Source organism: Peromyscus eremicus, chromosome 22 (genome assembly GCF_949786415.1).
Source record: "Peromyscus eremicus chromosome 22, PerEre_H2_v1, whole genome shotgun sequence".
NCBI classification, from domain to species: domain Eukaryota; kingdom Metazoa; phylum Chordata; class Mammalia; order Rodentia; family Cricetidae; genus Peromyscus; species Peromyscus eremicus.
Window position 1 is genome coordinate 10,055,245 of NC_081437.1, and position 24,509 is coordinate 10,079,753.

The window sequence follows — 24,509 nt, forward strand, 5'->3', positions numbered from 1 at the left end:
TGGCTGGATAAAGACAACTTATTAAACACATTATCTTTCACATGGAATGTATTTTTGTGGCTACACTGTTAACCCCATCCCGCCAGCCATGCAGAGAACAATGGCCCATGTGTTAAATACAGACCTGGAAGCACAGCCTGTGAAAGGGGACCAGGGAAATAACTGACCCACACGATCCCTGGACCAAGTCTAGGACCATTAACCAACTAACCAGCCAGAGGCTGCTGTTCTGTGGAGCTGACACCATCATTTTATACAAGTGCCCAAGGCCCATATATACTGGCTAAATTAATGTAGTCACAGGGACACTAAGGTGGTACTGAGTGCCCCCATGACTTGTGGCCATTTCACCTTTGACAGATGCCCATCTTCTACTTTTAAAGTGAAGATTACTCAAGTTCCTGGGAGTAAGGGAAGATAACAGTTTAGAAGTGAGTAGACAGGTAAACAGGGACAAATGGACGAACAGCGGGATCTGGGCATCTGACGACAGACCGATTCCTTTCCCTCCCTTGGCTATCCTTCCTGGCTGTTCACATCTAGCTTTACCTCATCTGTCAGAACACTGGGAAGCGTGGCAAAGTGGAGGTTAGGAGGGGAATAAAAGAAGGCTTTGCTTTTCCAGTTGTTAGAAAATGAGGTGGGTAAAAGTCACTAAGCGAAAATTTACAATCACAGCCCAAGTAGGTTACTACCCTGGTTATAAATACAACAGCAACCTACCCAAAAAAATTCTAGAGTTTTGCCTAGCAACAGAAAAGTCAAAGGGGAAAAGCTTTTTAAGCCACCACAAGCAAAGTTCTTTCTCTCATTGGCATATTAAGATGCATACATACCTTATCCTCTTGACTGCGGAAATAATACAAGGTCTTCCCAACAAGCGTACACCAGACTCTCTTAGAGTAGCCATGTTTTACCTGAAATTAGATTTCAGTGGATTAAAATGTCATTCAGAAGCCTGGAAAAGTGCAGTAGAGTTTATACGTTCTCTGTGAAGCTCTCCAGGTGTCTGGTTTGCTCAAGGCGGAAGTGCTGTTCTCAGGGGACTGCTCAAACCCTGCCCAGACGTGCCTGTGACGGCCGACAGCAGTCACACAGCCCACTCACTTTACAGCCCCCTCACACAACACTTCCCGAGAGTCTGCTGTGCATCACACACGATGCTTCCGACTAGGACAGATGTTCCCAACATGTGGGTCGCAACCCCTTTGGGGGGAGTCAAGTGACCTTTTCATAGCGGTCACCTAAGACCATTGGAAAACACAGATATGTATATTCTGATTCGTAACAGTAGCAAAATTATAGTCACGAAGCAGCACTGAAAATAATTTTATAGTTGGGTCACAACAAAATGAGGAACTGTGTTGAAGGGTGGCTGAGGACCTTCTTGTTCTAGGACAAGGATCAGGAGCCAATCTCACAATTAAGTTTATTCCATAGTTTCCTTACTTCAAAGATTTCCAATAATCCGGTGGCTCTCTGGGTTAGCATTTTAATGTTCAAACAAAGAAGACTAAAACCTGAAGAATGCTAGGGATTTCCTGAACAAAAAGAAACAAAAACTTGTTGCTTTCTCCAGAAGGAACCACACAGAATGACACACGGCCATCAAAGGCTGTCACTATGTTGAGGCTGAGACCGGCTCCACTCAGGCCCATGTGAAGTGACAGAGACAGAATCCGAATCAGAATCGAGACTGTGTAGAGTCGGAGGTTAAACTGGAGAAACTGATGTGAACGTACCACAGCCTACTTCTGCAAGAGCTCACAGTCTTTGTGGGGACACTCTATCATCTGTTTAGTATCGAGAAGGGGTCAGACGTGGTGGCTTCTGTAGCTCTGGACTGTGGGTTCCAACCTGCCCTAGTCCTGCTCGGGTACAGGCATAGAAGGCCTATACCAGACAGACACCACTACATCCTCCATTCTACAAGAAGATGAAGAAACCCATTCCCACCAGTGGGCAAGCCTAAGATAAAGCCCTATTACAATACCCCATTCCAGAACAGTTTGTGCTTGTCTGAACCTGCCCTGAAACTCCGCTCCCCTGGCAGTGGTCCTGTCAATCTAGCATTGGCATCACACACACACACACACACACACACACATACACACACACACACACACACACACACATTCACACTCCGGTGTCCTCAGGCAAGTGACCTACCCAGTTACCCTGTCATAACAGGATTACTGCACACCTCCCTGGGCTATCATTTGACTAAATGAGGCAACATATAAATAAAAAATAATAGTAGCTGCAATAAATGCTTCCTTCTTCCTATATAAGTTGTTAAACACATGGCCTCTTTCAAACCCACAAAACCAGCTAGCCTCTTTGCTCTCAAAGCTATGGTTTAAACGAATCACTTTGCCACTAATGTTTTGGTGGATTTAGAATGCTCCTTTTGAAACAACAACAACAACAACAACAAAAACAAGTAGGTTTTGTTTGGCAAGGCACGTCTCAGTTAAATTAAATTTGGAAACGTGTATTTACAGAAAATATCCTGGGCTTTTCAGTGCTCTGCAGGACCCTTTCCTTTTACTTTAAACAGCTCTGAAAGAAGTTTCCTCAAAACCGAAGTGAAATTCACGTATTTTGGAAATGATTTATTTTGAAAATGGAACAATGTTTGCGTCTACACCAAAAGCAAGTGGAAAGCTTTACCAACTCCCGTAAAAGCTGCGCTTTAAAAGTATAAACACAGCCCAACTTTACACATACATCTTATATTAGGATTTCTTCACACTCTGGCTCTGTAATACATTTTAACAAAGCCTATCATAGCAGACAAATCCTTACGGAGATGCAAAGACCACCTCAAAGGCTTGGCACGCCAGATAACTTAAAAACTAATCTATCAAGACCTTGCCTTGATAACAGAAGCCTTCCATGTCAGTGGTGTTAAATGTTGGAGAAGAAGCAATAGATTTCACTCTAAGGCTTTGTCAACACACAAACCCTGAGCTCCCCTGGTCTCCTCTCTTCTCCGGCCACCTCATCCCTGTCATACTACCAGCCTGGCTGACTTCAGTATCTGCAAGAATCTCCTGTGACAACACCTAGCCTTTTTAAGTGCTTGTGATAGACCAGGTATTGTCTGAACACACTTGACATGTTGAAATGAAACATATTTCATGGTTTCAACACCCTTGAGGGTTGTCACTATGGGTATTGTCTGAACACACTTGACATGTTGAAATGAAACATATTTCATGGTTTCAACACCCTTGAGGGTTGTCACCCATTTCACAGATGAGGACACTGAGGCACAGAGCCTGTAAGTAACTTATTCCAGGTCACACAGGTGGCGGGTATCACCGGCTCTTCCCCTCCTGCCTCTGAAGCATCTCTTCAGTTGTGCTCTTTCCATTTCCAATAAACTTAGCTGCTTTTCACGTTTCCCACCCCTTGTCCTCACACCCTAGCTCCTTTTTCCCACACTGGAAATAACTCTGTGGTGGTATTGTGTACCTTAATAAACTTATCTGGGGTCAGAGAACAGAAAAGCCACAAGATACTTAGGCTAGAAAATGTTAGCACACGCCTTTAATCCTAGCATTCCAGAGACAGAAATCCCTCTGGATCTCTGTGAGTTCAAGGCGGCATTGGAAACAGCCAGGCATGGTGACTCACGCCTTTAATCCCAGAAAGCAGCCTTTAATCCCAGGGAGTGGTGGTAGAAAGCAGAAAGGTATATAAGGCGTGAGGACCAGAAACTAGAAGCATTTGGCTGGTTAAGCTTTCGGGCTTCTAGCAGCACAGTTCAGCTGAGAGCCATTCGGATATGAGGACTCAGAGGCTTCCAGTCTGAGGAAACAAGACCAGCTGAGGATCTGGCGAGGTGAGGTGGCTGTGGCTTGTTCTGTCTCTCTGACCCTGACCATCCAGCATTTCACCTCAATACCTGGCTCAGGTTTGATTTTATTAATAAGAACTTTTAAGACTCATGCTACATCACTCACTTCTGTAACTTACACTCTGTCATCCCCCGCCACCCTCTCACTCACAACATTGCTATTCTTTGACCTGCTTCCTGCCTCAAGTCCCCAGATCCAACCATCTCCTAATGTCTCCCTTCCTGCCTGTCCTCTTCCTTCTCTGCCAACCTGGGATCCCGGTGTTTGATCGTAAAACAACTCTTGCCCCAGGGCCCATGACCAAATCGCATTCCTATGCTCCTAACAAATCCCTTCAACCAGACTTCACCTCCACTTGCCTTTAAACAGCCCAGCGGAGGATGTGAGAAAGGAGAAAGCTATTCGTAGATAGGTATTCTGAGGTGGGATTAGTCATGGTTAACAACTGTTGAGACTGGATGGTGAATCTGTGAAGGAGCATTATATCCTTTACTTTTGGATATTTGAAATTTCATAATAAACTATATACTTCAAACCATCACCTTGATAGGCATGAAGTAAAACAAGTAAAAAGTTAATTGTAGAATCCAGGTGGTGGAAATACGGATGCTTACTGTAAAGATTCTTCCAAATCTATTTCATATTTGAAATTTTATATAATAAGATGTTAGAATAAGTCACTATGCTCCTGTCTCCAAACTGCAAAGTCTCTGCTCCTAATATAGGCATTGAAGATATTAGAGAAAAATAACTAATATGAACCCCAACCATTACAGTTCCGTGAGCCCTTAGTAACACAAATAAATCCCAAATGTCTCTGGCTACATATATCCTCAGTGATTACACTCAATCTTTTCCCCTACTCTCAGTAAATACCTTTGTTTTGGGGAGACCAAGAAAACCAAGGACAACAAGAGTGACCTCACTCCATGTCCCTAGAATACAGATGTTCATTGACACCCCTCTTCACTTCCTTCCAGGCCAGCCTCTCCATCATGTCTTTCCCCGATTCCCACTCGCTCACTTCTGGGTCTTATTCTTAATCTTCCACATTTCCTAGCTTCCTTCCTCAGCTTATAAATACAGGGCACATGTCTTTCCCATCCTCTTTGTTCACCCCAGCTTGATTCTTTCTGGTGCCCTGGAGAGTACAGACAGCCCTGTCAACTCACACCCTACACGTGTCTCCCATTTACCCTCTACCCTATTGCAACATGCTCTCTTCTCTGAGGATGACCCACAGACCCCCCCTCCTGCTCATGGGTTCCGCTCCCAGGCTCCATGACAGTACCCTCGGGATTTTCCATCCATTCCCCTACATCCCCTACATTTTGGAGTGTTCCATTCCCCATCTCTCGCTCTGAATGTCACATTATTTCTTTTCTGGATGACTTCTCTAATTTTCATTGTTCTAACAGTTACTTAAAAGATGCCAGGTCCCCAAGCCTTCCTTTCCCAGCCAGCTCTCTCCTCCAGTGTAGACTGTTCTATTGCCTCCTAAGCTTAAAAACAAAACACCAGTTATTATTACTGTGTGTGTGAGAGTGTATGCTGGGTGAGTGTGGGTGTACAAGTCATGATGGACATGTGGAGGTCAGAGGACAACTTTGTGAGATAATTCCAGGGATTGAACTCAGCTTGCCGGGCTTATGCAGCAAGCACCTTTGCTTGGATGAGCCATCTCGTTAGCCTGTGATGTTTCCTAGATAAGATGCCTTTACAAACTCAAAACATTGGTTGCAGGGTAAAAAAGGCCAGTGAAAGAGCATCCTGGCCCTGAGACCAGAGCCAAGGAAATACACCCTGCCCCTAATCAACCCAGGAATTGAAATCCAACCAATCCCTGAGCACCAAAACTAACCAATCCCTAAGCTCAAATCGAACCAATCTCTGAGCTTGTCCCAAGATCAGGAATTGAAATCTTACCGATCCCCATCCTGAAAATAACCACCTTGGAAAGTTCCACCCCTAAGAAACCCTATATAAGCCCTATGCCTGTTCAGTTTGGGGCCGCCTTTTCCCACTTTGGCAGAGACAGCCACTCTCCTGGATTCCTCCCTCCCAATAAATCTTTTGAGTGAGGTTTGTTGTAAGGATGCTCTTTGGCCAGAGCAGAGCAGAGCACAGATGTAACAACTTTCCCCAGAACACTGCAGAGCTGTCACGATCTTACAGGAGCGGAACAGAACAGTAACACTTTGGCTGGGGAAACTTTCCCTTGCTGGAGCAGAATTGTTACACTCGGGGAAGCTGGGAAGAGTTGTAACATTTCTCCAAGCAGAGCTGTAACAACCTCCCTGGGGAAACCCTCCTCTACTAGAGCAGGGTTGTTACACTTGCATTAAGGATACTTTTCCTAGAGCAAGGACTGTAACACTTTGCTGGGAAACCGTCCCCCACTGGAACAGAACTGTAACACTTCTGTTGGGATACCTTTCCCTTCAGAGCTGTAGGTATTCCTTGGCTTCCAACTGCCAGGATACCTTTTCCTTCAGAGCTGTAACACTTACATTGGTATGTTCCCAAACAGACTGTCCATCTGAAAGCCTCTCCTTTCTCCCAAGACCATTCTCATCTAGTCCCATCCTTCATCTGGACACTTAGAAAAACCTTGTCTACTTCCTAACCCAATCAAGAAGAGTGGTTTTACCAACAGCCACTATTTAAATTCATCCTCCCTTCTCTTTTCCCATGACCAGTTCATAGCTCACGTCCATGAGAGCCATGACTTTAACTGTGCTTAGACTATCAACCATGCCTCCTGCAGATTCCTCCTCCTCAGCAGAACAAGCTGTTAACAGCATCCATATGTCCACATCCCCATTTCAAACCCTGAAGAGCTCTAGACAATCCTTGACGAAGCCCAAAGTACTTAACCTGCCATAAAACAAAGAACTCTCTGGTGTCTGTCTCCAAATGTTGCTAATTCAGGGAACTCTGCTTCATTATGCCTCATCCACATTGTCTCCACCCCCATGGGGTGGCTTCTCTGCCCATTGCCAGTTGGTAAAACTAACTCTTATTCCTCATGGTTATGAATTATAGAGCAAATGGGGATTAGCCTACCACTGTATTCATTTTTAAAGTATATTTTCCACAATGCCATGAAGTTCCCAATAAATAAGTAAATGTTTGAATGGTAATGGAGTATTTTACCAAAAAAAAGGAAAAAAAAGACTGAAATGACCCATTCAGTAAAGTGTTTGCCACAGCAAGCGTGAAGACCTGAGTTCAATCCCTTAGAACCGCTGAGAAAGGTCAGGAAAGGCATATTTGCCTATAATTCCAATGTTGGGGATGCAGAGACAGGAAGATCCCTCAAAGCCCGCTGGTCCAACAAAAGCTGTCAGCTCCAGGCTCAGTGAAAGAACATAACCCAACAAATAAATAAATAAGTAAACAAGTAAATAATAAATAAATAAGTGGAGAGTGATTGAGGAAGACCCTTGACATGAACTTCTAGCTTACACACACACACACACACACACACACACACACACACACAGAGAGAGAGAGAGAGAGAGAGAGAAAGAGAGAGAGATAGCACATATCTTTATTGAATACACTGGTGAATTCTTTCTCAGAATTTTGGCGCTCAGTGTTACTCCAGTCAGTCAGATTTTGTAAATATTACTGAATACCACCCGCCCACATTCCCACATTATCATTAGATTTAAATGACAGCCTAGTATATATCCCACCTGTAAAATTTTCACCTCTTGACATAAACAGAACACAAGCACATCACTACGGATATATAAAAATTTTACTGTGTAATCTCAAAAGCGACCAACAGGATGTTTTCAGCATTTGAAATAATAAGTGGCTCTGTCCTTTGTAATTCCCTGTAGAGGGGTAGTGGATATCTGTTCTATCTATGACCTTGAAGCACCACCCCTAGAGATGTAGCAGGTAACTGTCCTACCTACCTATGACCTTGAAGTACCTGCCCCTGGGGCATGGCTTGAGGCTACCTTTAAGACCTGAGACCACCTACACCTCTCTCTTCTCTCCTTCGTTGGCTTGGATGCTGAGATGGACCAGGCAGAAGAACAGCATTGGACTGTACCCCAGACTTCCAGGATCCTACGATAAATCTCCCATGCTGTAGTGAGTCTTCCACCATAAGAAATTCCTTTACCCATTAAGCAGACTCTGTGGATTTCTGGTAATAAGTTTACATGGCAAAACTCTAGTAATGCACTGTGATTCACACCAAGCCAGAGATATCACTCTGCTGAAGACTTCTGCCAAACCATTTGACCTTAATGAACACAGCAGACCTGCTGACTGACTGCCCTATTCTATTAGTGTCTATATATTGCATGGAGCTGCTACTGGAGCTGATATGTATGTATGTATGTATGTATGTATGTATGTATGGGAATGGACGGTCCTAAAAAACTCAGCTAATTTGAAACAATCTTACATAAAAGGAGGGAAAAGGTGCCGTTTTCAGTAAATGTTTGAGAAGTAATACTAATTCTGAAACAGTTAACAAAATTTCCCAAACAATAAAACTACACGAAATAACCAATCTACCTTGGTACGTATCCTATTCAGACATTTGTTCCTAAGTAAAATGGAGTAATAATGCCATGCTACTCAGTGCCTGTCCCCTAACAGCACGTCATTACACATTACACAAGGGTTCTTTTGTAGCATTTAAAAGGATCATCACACACAAGACTTTATTTAAGCTACTCCCGACCCCACATCTAAGTCGATTGCAATTTTTCTTGATTATTAAACCATGCTATGCAAAGATGTTTTTTTCTGGAGTAATAGGTATGTTCTGTATCATAGCCAGGTATGGTGGTACAGTTCTTTAATGCCAGCAGTCGGTAGGCAGAGGCAGGCAGATCTCTGAGTTTGGCTACACAGAGAAATCCTGTCTTGAAAAGCTCTCCCCCTCCCCCAAAAAAGTTCTGCATCTCGATAGTCACAGTAAATGTATTTCAAAATCCACTTTACTTTTGACTTCTGCATTTCAGAGTATGTCAGCTATTCCTCAATTTATCCTTCCCATTAGCGGAGAAAACAAAACACGTTGTGGTGAACATCCCTATATTTAAATCTTATGCAAATTCAGACTGCTTTCAAAGGATAAATTCTTCCAACGGAGAGGACCGAATCAAGTGGAATGGTTTTTTTTTTTTTTTTATGCTTTACACTCATTTTAAAGTTACATTTATTTATTTGGGTGGATAAATAAATAAATTATATGTCTTTATTTGGAATGCCTGGGTGGAGGTCAGAGGACAATCTGTGGGAGTCAGTTCTTTCTTTCCACCACGTGGACACCAGAGACTGAGCTCAAGTCACTAGGCCTGGTGAAAAGTGCCTTTACCTGCTGAACCATCATCTCGCCAGCCCCCCACACGGTGTGTTTTTAAGATATTTGATATTTGGTGTTGGGGAGGCATGCTCAGTCAGTAAAGTACTTGCTATGCAAATGTGAGGCTCTGAGTTCAAGTTCCAGCACCCACAGAAAAAGCCGGGAACGGTGGTGTGCTTTAATCCCAGCTGCAGAAGAGGATCCCTCAGGGCTCTGGCCAGACAGCCTAGTCAATCTCTGAGAGGACCCTGTCTCAAAGAGCAGGCTGAGGGCTGGTGACATGGCTCGGTGGGTAAAGGCACTTGTCACCAAGACTGGTGATCTGTGTTTAATCCCAGAGCCCACATGGTGGACGGAGAGAACTGTCTCCCACAAGTAAGTACTTAGCGGTATAGGAGTACGTGAGGATGTATTGCCAGGCGACACACACACACACACACACACACAATTGCAGTGGCATGTTCCCCCTGACATACACATGCAGGCTCACATAATATAAATAAATGCGAAAACTAAAAAAGAAATGAAAGAAAAAACAAGATGGATGGCTCCTGAGAAACAACACTGAGGTTGACCTCTGTCTTCCACATACATGCACACACATGCACATATACGAACAGATTTGTACACACACACACACACACACACACACACACATGCATACATTAAATAAATAACGGAGTAAAAAATATTTAACGAGCCTTTTCTAATCAATAACCAAAGAGTGGATACCAAAATCCTGAAGGACACAATGGAAGAGGTGTAGATACGGTAGAGCTAAGACGAAAGAGAAAAGATCAGCAATTATAGCAGCAATCAGCTTGCTCTCTCTAAAAATTTTTAATGCACAAATTGATAAAATGAATATCATTTTTAAAATCTGCTTAAAGGTAAGACTTTTTAAAAAAAAAAAAAATTGAAACCCAATATTGAAATGTACTTGTTAGCGCGCGCACGTGTATGGAGGTCAGAGGAACTGGAGGAAGCCGGTTCTCTCCCACTATGTGGGTTTTAGGGATCAAACCCAGGCCTTCAGACTTGGCAGCAAACACTTCCATCTGCTGAGCCGCCTCCCCAGCCCAAGCTTATTACACATTAAGGATATTAACTGGGTTTCACCCCTTTCAATGACCTTTTCAAATTTTTCCATTTAGATTTTTACATGTGGCCAAATTTATCTTTTTTTCATCTCTGATTCTCCCCCTACTCCCCCACTTGGGCACTATGCTTAAAAACACCCTTCCCACCCCCCAAACAAAATATTAAATGCCTATTATTCTCCGAACCCCATTCTTCATGACGCATGGAGCTTACCAAAGCCGCTGCCTAGGATGCCGCTCTGCATCCACGCGTCCTACCTTGGTGAGCAATCCCTTCGCTGTTGGCTTGCCCTCAGGCTGCAGGCAGAGAGGATTGGCAGCTTGCACTCGCAGAACATTCTGTAGCACTTTAATCCATTCTTCCAAGATGTTGGGAGAATCTGCAGTCAGATAGTACGTGTGCTTCTCGGTGGTCAGCTAGAAAGGGAGAAGGAGCAACCGGAGAGGCACTCACGATGACTTAGTCCTTGTCCACCCAAACATCATTCCTGACAGGAAAGCAAGCACGGCACACCCAGAGCCCCCGGTTCCCAGAGATGTAGACTTCTTTAGTCACTGTGTGAGAATGATGACCACTGAGCTAAAATCATTTACACCCAGGCCTGACACTGGTCACACCATTAAATCTAGGGTCCTGGCTGTATATCTTCAATTGTCACACTTCCCTCTGCTCCCCACGGTGTGATAAGCTCTAGGCTGTTGAACAAGAAGATGATGACAGTCAGACAGAAAGTTCTCAGGGCAAAAGGGGATTTTCTTGGACAGAAGTGAGAAAATGAACTATAAACAAATGAGGACTTCCACTCCAATTCCTGGCGCTACACGGGACCAGTGACTAAGAACTCACGATATTCCGGTCTCAAATTACTGTGTTGCCAACTTCCCAAACATGTCGGGACTTTACGATCGATTCTTGACAGTCATGTATCAGAGCTTTCCCCGATTCATTCATTTTAACCTCAGGCACCCCCAGTCTACTGGGACACAGCCATGAACTGCCTAGCAAATGTCTTCTACCCTCCACAGGAACAAGAAAAAAAAATAATGGTTATTGAAACAGTTCAGAAGCAAAGTGTCCGAATTTAGATATAAGCAGACTATCTCAAGAGGCTGTTTTAACTCAAACATGTGTATGTGTGGGTAAGACGGGCATCAGCCATCTCCGATACAGTGGCAGTACAGGGCCTCTGGTCACCAACAGATTTCTCTTTCTGAAGTTCATGGGAGAACTGTCAGTGTCCGATTCTATACTAAAATACAAACATTCTTGAATTTAATAGTACATTAGATTAGGGCTGTTCCCTGGGAAGCCAAGGGTGGACCTAGCCCAAGTCCACCTTCCTGGCTAGTATTTAATTAAAAGCTTGCTTCAAATTTGACTAAAAAAAAAAAAAAAGATTGATTAGATTACAAATATCTCAGAAATTCATTTACTGGATAACCCTCCCCTAAAACAGCTTGACATTTTTGAGAGCTGAAAATGCCCAAGAGATTAAATATGGAAGAACACAGGAAGAAAAGGTATAGGGTAGTAGTGGGAAATAACCATACTTAGCTCATAGTACAGTTTTAACTAACATCAAACTGATTCCAAAATGAATAAAAAGGCTTTAAACAAACCAGTCTCAATCAAGAACTGTTGTTCATGGTACCAAGAGAATAACCAATTCACAAGATATGCACCTGGACTGTTTGCTTGTTATCTCCCTTAACAATACTGCAGGATGCGCTGAGTTCAATGTGGCCCTGAGGTTTCCGAATTACATCACTCTACATAGGAGGAGGAAAAGCAAACACAGATCAGCTGTAACAGCAATTACAGGAAGTGTTTTGTAGCATTAATGCATAATTAAAATGTCAACCTTATTTTTACTTTATGTGTATGGATATTTTGCTTGCATTTGTGTCTATGCATTGTGTGTATGTAGTGCCTGGACAAGCCAGGAGAGGTTGTCAGATCCCCTGGGACTGGAGTTACAGACGGTCATGAGCCCGCCATGTAGGTGCTGGGAATGGAATCAGGATCCTCTGCAAGAGCAGCCAGGGCTGAGACATCTCTCCCGGCCCCATAATTAGTTTTGTATTACAGGAAAGGAAACCACCGGGAGTCTGCTTTACAGTGTGAGGAATTCGGGTCTCCACGGCCACTGCCCACTCACTGGAGACTTGTAGTAAAGTAATTCACCGCCTTTCAGGACAAACCACCTCCGCTTCCAAGTCTTGACTTTCCCGCTCATTTTTAGTAGATAGCCAGATTTTTCTAATGGTTCCTAATGAAAAGAAAACATTTGAAAATGATGTTTTGTTTCCTTTGGGAAGGCAAACTAGCAGATTCATTAATTTCTCAAAGTCTGATTCAATGTTTACATTTTTCCCACTTTCACTGGAGGAGGAGCAGGTTTTAGGGAGCTTCTGCTCAGGCTGAGAGCACTCTGTGTCTGCACAATAGGCATCAGGTGGGATGGCATAGTCACTTTCAGAAGCCACGGAAGAGACAGAGACGCCTAGGAAAACAGAGATATAAATGGAGTCAATATTTCATCCTGGCGAGGGCCAGCAGCAGCTGTGAGTTCTCTGGCAGATGGCAACTAACTCCTACATCATAAACCATCCTTCACAAGATTTATTTAATGTAGGAAATAGAACTAAGGGGTTGAAGGTGTTACACAGATTTCCCAGAAAGTCGAAAGAACATAAATCATATTCTGGTAAGACTGGAACCGTGAGTGTTCTCACATACACAAATCATTATGCAAGTCTACTTCTTAATGCATCTTTTAGTAAAGATTTAAAATACGTGTTTTTCTATATTGATACATAGACAAATGCTGAACCTCAATAGTATTTTTCATGGAAGTCCAATAAACTACTAACCAGCTTAGTGGCTTTAAAAATCCTCCACAAAAGATAAGCAATAAGTCTTTTTGGTTTTTTTTGAGACAGTGTTTTGCTGTGTAGCTTTGGAGCCTTTCCTGGAACTCATTCTGTAGCCCAGGCTTGTCTCGAACTCACAGAGATCTGCCTGCCTCTGCCTCCCCCCCCCCCCCCAGTGCGGGGACTAAAGGTGTGTGCCACCACTGCCCGGTGCAATAAGTCTTAAAGACACACAATTATGAAGTAAAATTCAGTGGAACAATTATTGAGTTGATTTTTTAGAAAGTCTCTTGTGAGTTACAAGCCATACATGGATGATAAATACAAATGGAGAGTTATAAACAGTAGGTAAAGTCAAGAACGTAGGCCATTGTGCCTTAAAAAAAAAATGTTTACTAAAGTGGCAATAATGTTACTCCTATATTACTGACCTTTACTTGACCGGCTCAGACAAATAACTGCCATAGACGTAGACAACAGACATTAGGAATCTCCGAGATCACCTGGCTAATGTCCTCATTGTTTAAGGAGCGAAAGACCCAGCAATGGCAAGATTTGTCCAAAGTCAAAGAACTAGGCTGGGGTGACTGGGGTGCAGAGCTCAGCTCCCAAGCCCAGGGCCAACGCGCCAGGCTGTCTGATGTCCTTGGGCCCCGACACACAACGAAAGACACATTTGAGTCCTCTTGGGACGGAGTCTAGTGAAGGGAAGCAGATGCCCAACCGGTAGCAAGTGTAACCAAAAGGAAATACGGAGTAATCTAAAGCACATGGGAAGCGTTGGCGGCGGAAGAAGGGTAAGGACCACAATCTGAACGGTGTGGTCAGGATGGATCTCACTGGGGAAGCAATGTTTGAGTGTGACGAAAGAGGTGGGGCTCAGTAACACACACACACACACACACACACACACACACACACACACACACGTGCGGAGTCAAGTGTGATGGCGCGCGCACACACACAAAGAAGCCAACACTCAGGAGGTGAACACACGAAGATAGGCAGTATAAGGCCGATCTGGGCTACAGAGCAAGTTCAAGATTAGTCTTAGGCCACAAGAGACCCTGTCTCCAAACAAATTAGGTTTGGGCTTTTTTGTCTTGTTTTGTTTTGTTTTTAAATCTGTAAACAGGAGGGCCAGCGAGGCCAGCCTTGAGTAAAGGAAGAGAAAGGAGGAGAAGATCGGACATAAAAGTGCAGGCTGACAGCTATTATGAAGAATGCTAGCAGCTGCGTTCTCAGCAAACCGTGACATCACCCGGCTGGCCACCGAGAACCAAGTCGGAGCAAGGACACTGGTGGCAGCCCAGACATCGACCCAGAGACAGCTTAAGTGGCTCCAGCTGAAGCCCAGGGCTTTGAAGACCGCGGTGGTTCCACGCAACACAGTTTGAAAACCGGCACATCTCCAAGACCACATAGACTTTCCCAAAGAAGAGGTGCCATGCAGTGGGATCAGACCGCTCTGTAACCTCTGCCTGCGCACACAACTTCCTAACAGCTGGGCTGGGGAGCGGGCTCGACAGAGCAAGCCCTTGCTCAAATAAGCATGAGGACCTGAGTTCAGATCCCCTAAGTCCACATCAAGCCAGACACAGAAGTGAGCATCTATCACTGCAGCACAAGATGGGAGACGGAGACAGGGGATTCCCTAGAAGCTTGTGGGTCAGCAAGCCTTGAGGGCTAGCCTGGTGTCTAAAGCCTTGCGGACTAGCCTGGTGTCTAAAGCCTGAATAAGAGGATACCTTGTCTCAAAGAGGGAAGCGACACTGAGGTTGCCTTCGGAGTTTCACATGTGTGTAGTGAACACATATGCACACATACAAGTTCTCAAAATTTTATTGAAAGTTACATGTATGCACAAAGTCAAGTTGGGGTGTTTCCCACTTTAATATCAGATCAACCAACACAAACTGTAGGTGTGTTTTCTGACGTTTAATAATAAAGTAAATAAGTCTATCCCACAAATTAGGCAGCCAGGTAACTAAAAAAAAAAAAGAAAAAAAAAAGAAACTTCACTTTGGTCAATTATTTCTTTTTATAATAATATAATATACTACTACTATTATTAATAACAATAATAAGATGGTGATGATGATAATGATGATAATGAAAGACTGTATGAAATCATAGAGAATGAAGCAGAAAATTACCACTAGAATATGAATGTCTCAGTCCTAGGCTGATGCTCATTTCACACGGTTTGGAGAGTGTATTCTTAGAAATTCTATTAAGGTAAGTCCTGAATCAATATTCAGAATGTGCGGGCATTGCCTCCTGCGCATGCTCTTTCCCCTCACCTCGCTTCATGGCTCTGGGACTGCTGGGCCCACTGCGGCTGTGTGTATCTGACTCCGACGTCCGGGAGCTGGACCTGGAACTGTCCTCTTCCTCCGAGCCAGAGGAATCATCCAGGAAAGGACTGCTACTTATTTGTGTTGCCTTCTAAAGAAAAGCAGGACAGCCCGCCTGTATCCATCTCTAAAGTTACTGTCCTCTTTAGACATACAATGCTTTGTAGAAAGCACTCATAGGTCTATTTTTAAAAGAAAGGAAATAGCATATTTTGACATCATGAAAGTCTGTCTTCAAAACCTTTGATTCTAATTAGCTAGGAATTTGTCAATTATAAAAGAGTCTTGGAACCGTAAGACTGTCAATATCTGACAGTTCTTGTTTTAATTAGGTTCTTCTGGCAATGGGGGCCCTGGCAGGAACACAAAGCCCTTTATAAATTAAGAGTTTCCATTGCATCATTAATAATATGCTAACAGTCTGGGGCAGGGGTAAGGAGGAACCACATCGCAATCATCTTCTCCAGGCCATTCCATTTCTTCTTCCTTTGTTTTTTCTTTTATGATATCTTAATGCGATCTTGTAAAGCTCTACATAGTGGGGAGGCGAGAATGTTAGAAATGGAATCTGGAGCTTGAAGGAAGTTTCCCTGCACATCCTGAGGAGACCCATATGTTTAACAGGGAAAGATGCATTCATTACCCCCTTCAGCGTTGTGTACACTGGGATCGTCATATTCTTGTATATCAGGGATGTATAAAGTCCTGATGCAGAGCAGGAAAGTATGGTTGCAGAATCTGAAACAGAAAACAACATTGGAGAAAAACTCTCCATCTAGTGCACTGGTCCATTTATTATGAATATATGAAAAAAATCAGGTTAGCAGGTGGTTATTAACATTATTTTATGAGTTATGACATTTAGAGATTTACATCTGCACTTTTTGATTTTTTTTTAGAGCCTTACTGTGGAGCCTAGGCGAGCATCAAGCTAGCAAGTGATCCTCCTGCCTCAGCCTCCTGATTGCTGGGATTATAGGTACCACACGCAGCTACAGATACTCAGTTTCTCATGGACCATTATTTCCTCGTGTGTACCAGCTCGTTAACTCTTTGTAAGCTCTCTGACAGCAAAAACCATGCTTTTATTTCTTCAGTCTCTCTGCTCATGCTTAGCTGTGCAGAACTACGCACCAGTGACCACTCACTGATTCAGTAAGCGGTCCCTCGGAGAGTTGGAGTCCTGTCTCTGACTTGGTGTTAGAGCACTATCATTCTTAAACGCTGTCAGGAGACCCCACTGGTGATGGGTGATATGTACTTTCCTGAATATGAAGAACTAGTTGGAAGACAGGTGGGAGGCAGAATGAGTCACTGGAAGTTTGTCTTTTCTCATTCTGTGTGAATCATTTTGTTTGTTTTTATGTTTTTGAGACAAAGTCTCACGTAACCCAGGCTAGCCTTGAACCCACAATGTAGCTGAGGCTAGCCTTCAGCTTTAGAGTCTCTCCTGCCTCTGCCCATCAAGGGTTGGCGTTATTTATTTATTTTTCTAGTGGGAATGATTGTTTGATAATAATTTTTGAAGGAAAGAGGGAAAAAGTTATAGAGACCAATAGTTTTTATGATTTTTGTAACTTTAAACAGACAAGATGCCTATGTCTCTCTACATAGTAGAACATGTGCTACATCAGGGTTGAATGTACTGTGCCTTTCTCCTGAATGAGATGAAAATCAGATTGAAAACAAATCGGCAACCATTTCCTGAACACTTACATAATTCCATTATTCCAGTAACATTAGACATTTAGGAAGGTCTTGCAATACAAAATCATACAGCTTTAAAACTCCTTTTATTACAGTCTTTTTAAAAATGTCACAAACAGTAAAATTCACCGGCTTAAGTATTTTAAGTGAATAATTTGCTAGGGTGGGTTTTATCCACCTTGTTGAAAAAACAGACCCCTAGAACTTTTTCATCTAAAATTTTAGCTACAAGAGCATGTCCCTTTCCCCAACTTCCCATCGGCCTCTGTTTTGTTTCTGTAATTCTGATGGTTTTGATGACCTCATCAGCCCAGAACCATAGGCACCTGCCTCTCGGTGGCCGCATCCCTCATTTGCTCTGAACTATGACATGCACACATCCCCAAGGCTCACTCGCATCACACCATGCAAGGCACTTACTTTTATTAGTATTCTCCATATTGAAGGCCTCAGACATTCGAATGCCTGATTTGGCTACAGCGTATATTCTGCTTTCCTAATATAAAAGAGAGATTGAACCAGGTGCTTACAGCCAAGAAATGATGACAGGGAACATAATACTTTTCAATTGTTCTTCAGGTTACCATCTGAAGAAGGGTAGTGTTACCACAAAACTCATCAGTGCCAATAAAACCCAACATTGTAAATGACTTGTAGAGACTACCCCCCATTCATTAGTTATTCCATTATGTATTTTTGTTCCCAAACATTGACTTGGTATCTTGACCTCTTTAGAAGATATAAGAACGATCATAAGAAAGCTTATTTAGGATCACTGACCACAGATAAACACCTCCTTTAGTATTCTAACTCTACATGTGGCTAAAGACTTTTTTAAAAAGGGGGAAACACTGAATAGCTGTAACACGAACCCAAAAACTGCTTACAGTCATTGATCACACACAGATATCTTCTTTCATATCCTACCATAGTTAGAAAAAAAAGAAAAGGAAAAAATCTTGCATTCAGAATCACAGCAGAACATTGAATGTACTGCCTTCTTACTTTAATGTACATTTCAGTAAAGTAGACTTTCTTCCAAATAAGAAATGGATTTGAGAATTATACTGGCATTATTATCTTGTTCCAAAAGTAGCTTATTATGTCCCCTCTTCTCCAAGGAAGATCTCTGAAATGGGTACTATAAGATTAGCATCACTGCCTAACGAGGAGAAGGACTCCAGTGGTTCCCAGTGCATAGATCATCATGCCTTTTATAAAAGGTCTACACTTGAACACCATTGCCTGAACCAGAACACAGTAAGTAGGCAACTGATGCCATGCTCCTCTTCCAGGCTGGCCAGTGGCACATAAACTTGCATGAGATCATAATGATGCAGGGCAGGTTAGATAATGAATGCCAGACAGAGCAGATAAGGTGCGCTTTCTTTGAACATGTGGGATTTACACACAGAAATTAACTGCGGAGATCAATCAGAAAGCGCTAAGGCAGTATAAGCAGGAGCTTCGAGGCAGTTGGAGTCCACGTGGCACGTGGCACAGCAGGAAGGGAAGCGGAAAGAGAGTCACCATGGATCAGAGGGCAACCTGAGCCACGCCAGGTCACTTATTTATAAAGAGCAGGCCAACAGAGGTATTGCTGGATCACAGCTTGTCCCACCTGAGTGACTACTACATTCTGCACGACACTCCAATTCAACCAAGATAGGCTTGCTTTAAATCAGTGTCTGACTGACTGAGGTAGCTAGAACATCTCCTGGAAACCTGAGAATGCCTATGAACCTTCACCTGTTGTCACTAGAACATTTGAAAAGCAGTATGACTTTTCCAGGACCGAACAGCTTCAAGAGAGGAAGAGAAGTCAATGGAAAAATTGCCAAATAAGATGAACTTGAAAGCTTAACATCCGTCTTTGAAAATCTCAACGTAACAAGAGAAGCCAAATTTCAACTCTCTACTGCCTGAGGATAGCATAACTAGAATTCCAGAGATTCCCATGCCACTGCCTTCTGCTTTTTTGTGCCGTGCAGAATTTAGCAATAAACAAGAGACAATTTCATGTGGATGCCGAATTAAAAAAAAAAAAGTTCTCTTGAAAGTAAATGAAAAGCAGACACATCTCAAAGTTTATATTAGGGAAGCCATGGCTGCCTTAATTTGCTTACAGTTACAGCAGTTACTAAATAAAATAACCATAGTAAAAGAACATGACTCCCAAATCCAAAATACCTGGTCACCTAGATGGTTCTTTTGAAGCCAGGGGTTAAACTGTGCCAATATGGGAAGGAAAAACTTAAGTCTATGAAACAGATCAATTCACTTCATTTTAAATATAGACTATTGGGGCTGGTGAGATGGCTCAGTGCCTAAAAGTGCTTGTAGGCAAGTGTGACAAACTGAGTTTGACCCTAGGAACCTGCATGGAGGACAAGAGAGCCAACTCCTGCAGGTTGTCCCCAACCTCCACATGTACACTATGGCACGCTCACCCTCCTATTAATAAATAAATGTTAACATTTAAAGATAGACTTTTTTAAAAAAATCAAGCCATGTAGACATTCCTAAGAACCATCACCTCATTGACAGGTTGGTTTTGTAGGTCACGGTCAATGTTTCCACAGAAAATTCAGTCTCCTCTAGATCAAGAGGAGGCTGCTACAGCTGAAGGAAGTGGGTTCATAAGTTCATGAAGAGTAAAGCAAAACCTCTCTTAATAAGTAAATGCCAAACCTGAGAACAACCAATGAGAATTAAAAGCTGCTTCAAAATCCACTCCAAAGCATCACAGTTAGAGGGAGCCATTCCCTGCACCCCATCCCGTCTCCTATGAAGGGCCTCCATTCAGTGAACATTACTTTTCTCTAGACCGGTCACTTTCTCTTCCTTGGTCTGCACAGCCCAGCACCACTGTCCCCGTCTCCCTTGAGAAGTAGCTCCCCCAGGACACAAGCATCTTCACGTTGTATGAGTTAGAGGGGCCCTGGCCTGGCTTCCCCCAGTGAAGTCGGAGGGATCTAGCTTCAGCTTGGGCCTGTGTGAACAAATCCAGTTCCAAAGTCTAATACTGAAAAGCTCACTTGCCCTCCAATTCCCCATTCTGGAACTAAAGTCAGAGTTTTGAATTCCCATCTATCTTGTTTCTCAATCTTTTCGGAACGTGGCTGGGGAGGAGAAGGGGGCAGTGCATTCTGAAAACTGTAAAACGTCAGAACAATGCCTTATGTGACAAGAAATAGGGGTGGGGTGGGGTGACACCTGAGAGGGAGTGCTGAGAAGAGGCCCTTGGGTGCTGTGCTGCACACAGGAATGTAATTACCCAAGAGGGAAAGCGATGCAGAGGAGGCGTGGGAGGTTTGCTGCACGACACTTTCTTGGTGGGCTCGTTGATTTCCTGGTCATCTGCACATGGAGGAGGATCCAGGGAGTCATAGGAAAATAGCCCATCATCGCAACCTGTGTCCATGCTCTCCACAACGTCCGCGCTGTCACCATCAACTACATCAAGATCCGTTTCCTGAGGTCTCAGCGGTCGGATCATGCTTATGGCATTCCTGTTGGTGCCAAACATCCGGTTGGGACATAACTGGGGCTGGCTCAGGTGCCTCTTGGTGAGCGCCATACTTATACTGAAAACATGGGGGATCCTTAGCTTGGGGGGGGGCAGGCATGCCGAAGGCACTAACTGTGTTCCTTTTCCAGGGAGTGAGTTCGGATGTTTGGGGGTTAAAGATGGGGTCAAAATGGGGCTTGGGGTGTTGGTCTCGCTTGATGAGGATGAGTAATCCAGGCTCTGGGACTGAAATTTCTTATTCAGTTCATCAGAGGAGCTGTCCTGCTCGTTTACGCCTGACTGAGAGTGCCCCCTGGAGAAGCTATTCTGCGTTTTCCACGGTGCCTTCTGTTGCCAAGAATACCGCTTCTTGTGCTCCGGCCTGCTAATGCCAAAAGTCTCTTCTTCGAATACAGAGCTGCTGTCATCAGACGCCGTGAGATACGCTTCGCTGCCCATCCTGCCACGCTGGCCGCCCTCCTCAGACGTGTGGCTGGAAAGGGTGGACCTGCACCTGGACTTGGGTCTGCCCTTGCTTCTGTCTTCCTCGTCAGAACTCCAGTCACTCCCCGGAGCCCCGGAATTCTGGGACGTACCACCATCCGCTGCCAAGCTTGCTCTCGTTTTGCGGTTCTGTTCTGAGTTGCAAGGGGTCTCGTGCAACTTTCTCTGGTTTCTCTTTTCTTGGATTTGGTTATCAGCAGGCTTCTCTGCAATTTCCATCTCTAGAGGAAGATACATCATATTGGCAGGTTGCCTTTAATAATGAAACCTTTATGTAACTACCCTGCATGTACGCATTACCCTGCCTGACGTAACTACACTGTAGAGCCTGGCAATTTCATGTGAATTTATCCACTTACGCTATTCTTTGTTAAGTTTTATGCCTTTTAAAACAAGTTTGGAAGATGCGGGACTTATAAAAACATGGAATCCTTATACTTCAATTTAATTGTATGAAAAGTAAATTGATTTTTACAAACGAGTATGTTGGAGAATGGAAGTTGACAACAGTCTAAAGAGAGAAAGAGCAGAGTGTGAAGTGGGGTGCATTTGACCTTCATAGAAGCTGCCAAAAAACGAACGCCATTAATTCTATTTTAGAAGTGAAGAAAATGGCGACACTTCTCCCATTAATCTTCAAAATCATCATAATGTAAGTCTAAACATAAACATAAAGCCATAGTTTAAGAAACAATCTTTGTGCTGGGTGGTGGTGGCACATGCCTTTAATCCCAGCACTCAGAAGGCAGAGGTGAGTGGATCTCTGTGAGTTCAAGGCCAGCCTGGTCTATAAAGTGAGTTCTAGGACAGCCAGGGCTACACAGAGAAACCTTGTCTTTAAAAACAAAAAAAAGACAAACTTTGTGTCTATAATTCAATACATGAAATGTGTAAATTCACACATACACAAAAAAACCTTTCCTCTACTCTGTTTAACTGCAACTACAATATGTATTTTAATAATAAGAATAACCTCTTTAAATGCCTTTAGATATGGATTCCATTTGTTAGTACCATGAGAAATGGAATGAACCCATAGCTTCATAAATAATGACCTAAAACCTCAGATTAAGCCAGGCGGCGGTGGCGCACACCTTTAATCCCAGCACTCGGGAGGCAGAGCCAGCTGGATCTCTGTGAGTTCAAGGCCAGCCTGGTCTACAGAAAAAGCTCCAGGACAGGCATCAAAACTACACAGAGAAACCCTGTCTCAAAAAACAAAACCAGGAAAAAAAAAAAAACCCTCAGATTGAATAGAAAAGGAACTTTGAAAATGTAAATACGAATTTCACAACCTAGGAATGAGGGGCTGAACAATCACGCCCTCAAGTTTTGTGGCAGTCGTTAGCTATATTTTTTTCAAATGAATTAGAGCTTTGGCAGAGGCAAACGCCGTGGTGTTCAGTTGACTGCCCCAACAGTGGGAAGGAGATGAGAAGGGCGTTTTGGAAAAGTCAACGAAATGTGGGTAACAGCAAGAAACAGGTAACAAGGCAGCCTTCTGGCTGGAAACGCATTATGTAGTTTTCAGAATGTCAAAACAGAGCTGAGCGGCAACATTCCCCGCTGGCATTTCTCACGTGCATTGGAAGGAAACCAGAACCCGGCAGAGCTAAGTTGCAAACTCAAGCTTCCCTAGAACTTTTGGAGAAAGTCAACAAAAAACGATCGCCCCCTGAGGCGTTATGGTCAGGTCGCACCACCAGGCAAAATTTAGAGGGACGCTGTGAGAATGAAGAGTGAAAATTTTCACATGGGACCAGGGTCAGATAATCTAGACAATATTTCCTTCTCTGAAGTAACAAAGAAAGTAGTTACCGAAGTACCCCCCACCCAAACGTGTTCATGTGTCTGGTACGTTAGTCTTCATTTAATAATAATAATATAATATTAGGTAATTAAAAAATATTTTCAAGAAGCTATGAATACAAATGCAGAGTTCTCATCTGAAACTGGGTTAAAATGTGTACCTTTTAGTTAGAATTATAACCATTTATAGTTTAAATGTCTTTTCCACCTGCTGCAGGAAAAAGCATTAAGATGGTGAGGGGCGGTATCAGTTGCTCCTCTGGGGCCCTGGTAAAAAAATCTACACAAGACACAACATAACTAGTGCTGTACGGCTCTTACTGAATATTCCCTTGAAGTATCGAGGTGTCGGGGAGAATCGAGCTTAATTCTGATCAGTCTCAGTGAATGGTGTTTTAGCTTTTTAAAAAGAATGCTGAGGTAGACTGCTACAGTCCGTAAGTACCTTCTCCCCTTTTTCCTTCGGTGAACTCGGGTTCTTTAGATGCCATCTTGCTCACTTCCTCGCTTCGGACTTCATGAGGAGGACTCTTCGCTCGGGACAAGAAGCATCCAAATGTCAAACCACTCAGGCGCTGCCCCTCTGAGAGCTTTGGTGTGGAGACACAGGAGATCTTCTTCCCTTGGAGTTCTGCAAGGCCGTTAAGCAAAATGGAGTCGAACTTTTTATAGCCGTTCATCAGACACGGAACAAAAGCATAGGAGGACTTGAATAAATCACTCAACACCAGAAAAGAGACTGAAATGCATCTTTTACTAATGTATAGTAAATAGAAACCCTGACATAGAGCATAGAACCCTAGATCTCTGTTTGTGTGTGTGTGTGTGTGTGTGTGTGTGTGTGCGCGCGCGTGCGCGCGCACGCGCACCAGGGTGGGGGTCAGTGGGTAAAAGCACTTGCTGCCGATCCTGGTGACCTGAGTTCAGTCCTCAGATCACTAATCATGCGTTTAATCTAGTAGTTCTCAACTTTCCTAATGCTGTGACCCTTTAATACAGTTCCTCACACTGTGGTGACCCCGGACCATAAAATTATTTTCATTGCTACTTCATAAATGTCATTTTGCTACTGTTACGAATTGTAATGTAAACATCTGATATGCCGGATATCAGATGTGCAACCCCAAAGGAGTTGCGACCCACAGGTTGAGAACCACTGGTTTAATCCATCTTTAAGACTCTTTACATTGTTGCATGTGAGATCAAAGGCTTGGAGGACCCAGGAAGAAAGGTTCCTAGGGAAGTTAATTTCAGAGCGCGGGTAAAGCAACAGAAGGTGAAGCGTGTTGTACCAAACAGCAACTGGTGATAAAGTAAAGTATTTCTAGCATGTTTCTTCAGAGGTATCTTTAAAATTTTTTGTATTGATCATCTACCACAGAACAGATTCACAATCATACAGCAATGATTATGTACAGTTCGTCTTCAGTTCCATAGATTCTG

General features: G+C 43.4%; 1 protein-coding gene across 5 annotated transcripts in view; it reads right to left on the reverse strand.

Moving 5' to 3' along the window:
• The window catches only part of Plekhh2 (pleckstrin homology, MyTH4 and FERM domain containing H2), a 103,862-nt gene that overhangs the window by 33,499 nt on the left and 45,854 nt on the right, over window positions 1-24,509 (reverse strand). For 4 of the 5 annotated variants that reach the window (XM_059248579.1, XM_059248581.1, XM_059248578.1 and 1 more), the window contains 10 exons: window positions 23,512-23,697; window positions 20,520-21,478; window positions 17,663-17,738; window positions 16,179-16,273; window positions 15,482-15,626; window positions 12,672-12,808; window positions 12,464-12,574; window positions 11,988-12,074; window positions 10,563-10,721; window positions 837-917 (listed from right to left, as the gene is read on the reverse strand). In XM_059248579.1, coding sequence (XP_059104562.1) covers window positions 837-917; window positions 10,563-10,721; window positions 11,988-12,074; window positions 12,464-12,574; window positions 12,672-12,808; window positions 15,482-15,626; window positions 16,179-16,273; window positions 17,663-17,738; window positions 20,520-21,478; window positions 23,512-23,697 — 2,036 coding nt within the window. The remainder of the gene's footprint in view (window positions 1-836; window positions 918-10,562; window positions 10,722-11,987; window positions 12,075-12,463; window positions 12,575-12,671; window positions 12,809-15,481; window positions 15,627-16,178; window positions 16,274-17,662; window positions 17,739-20,519; window positions 21,479-23,511; window positions 23,698-24,509) is intronic. The other variant, XM_059248583.1, reaches the window with a different exon arrangement.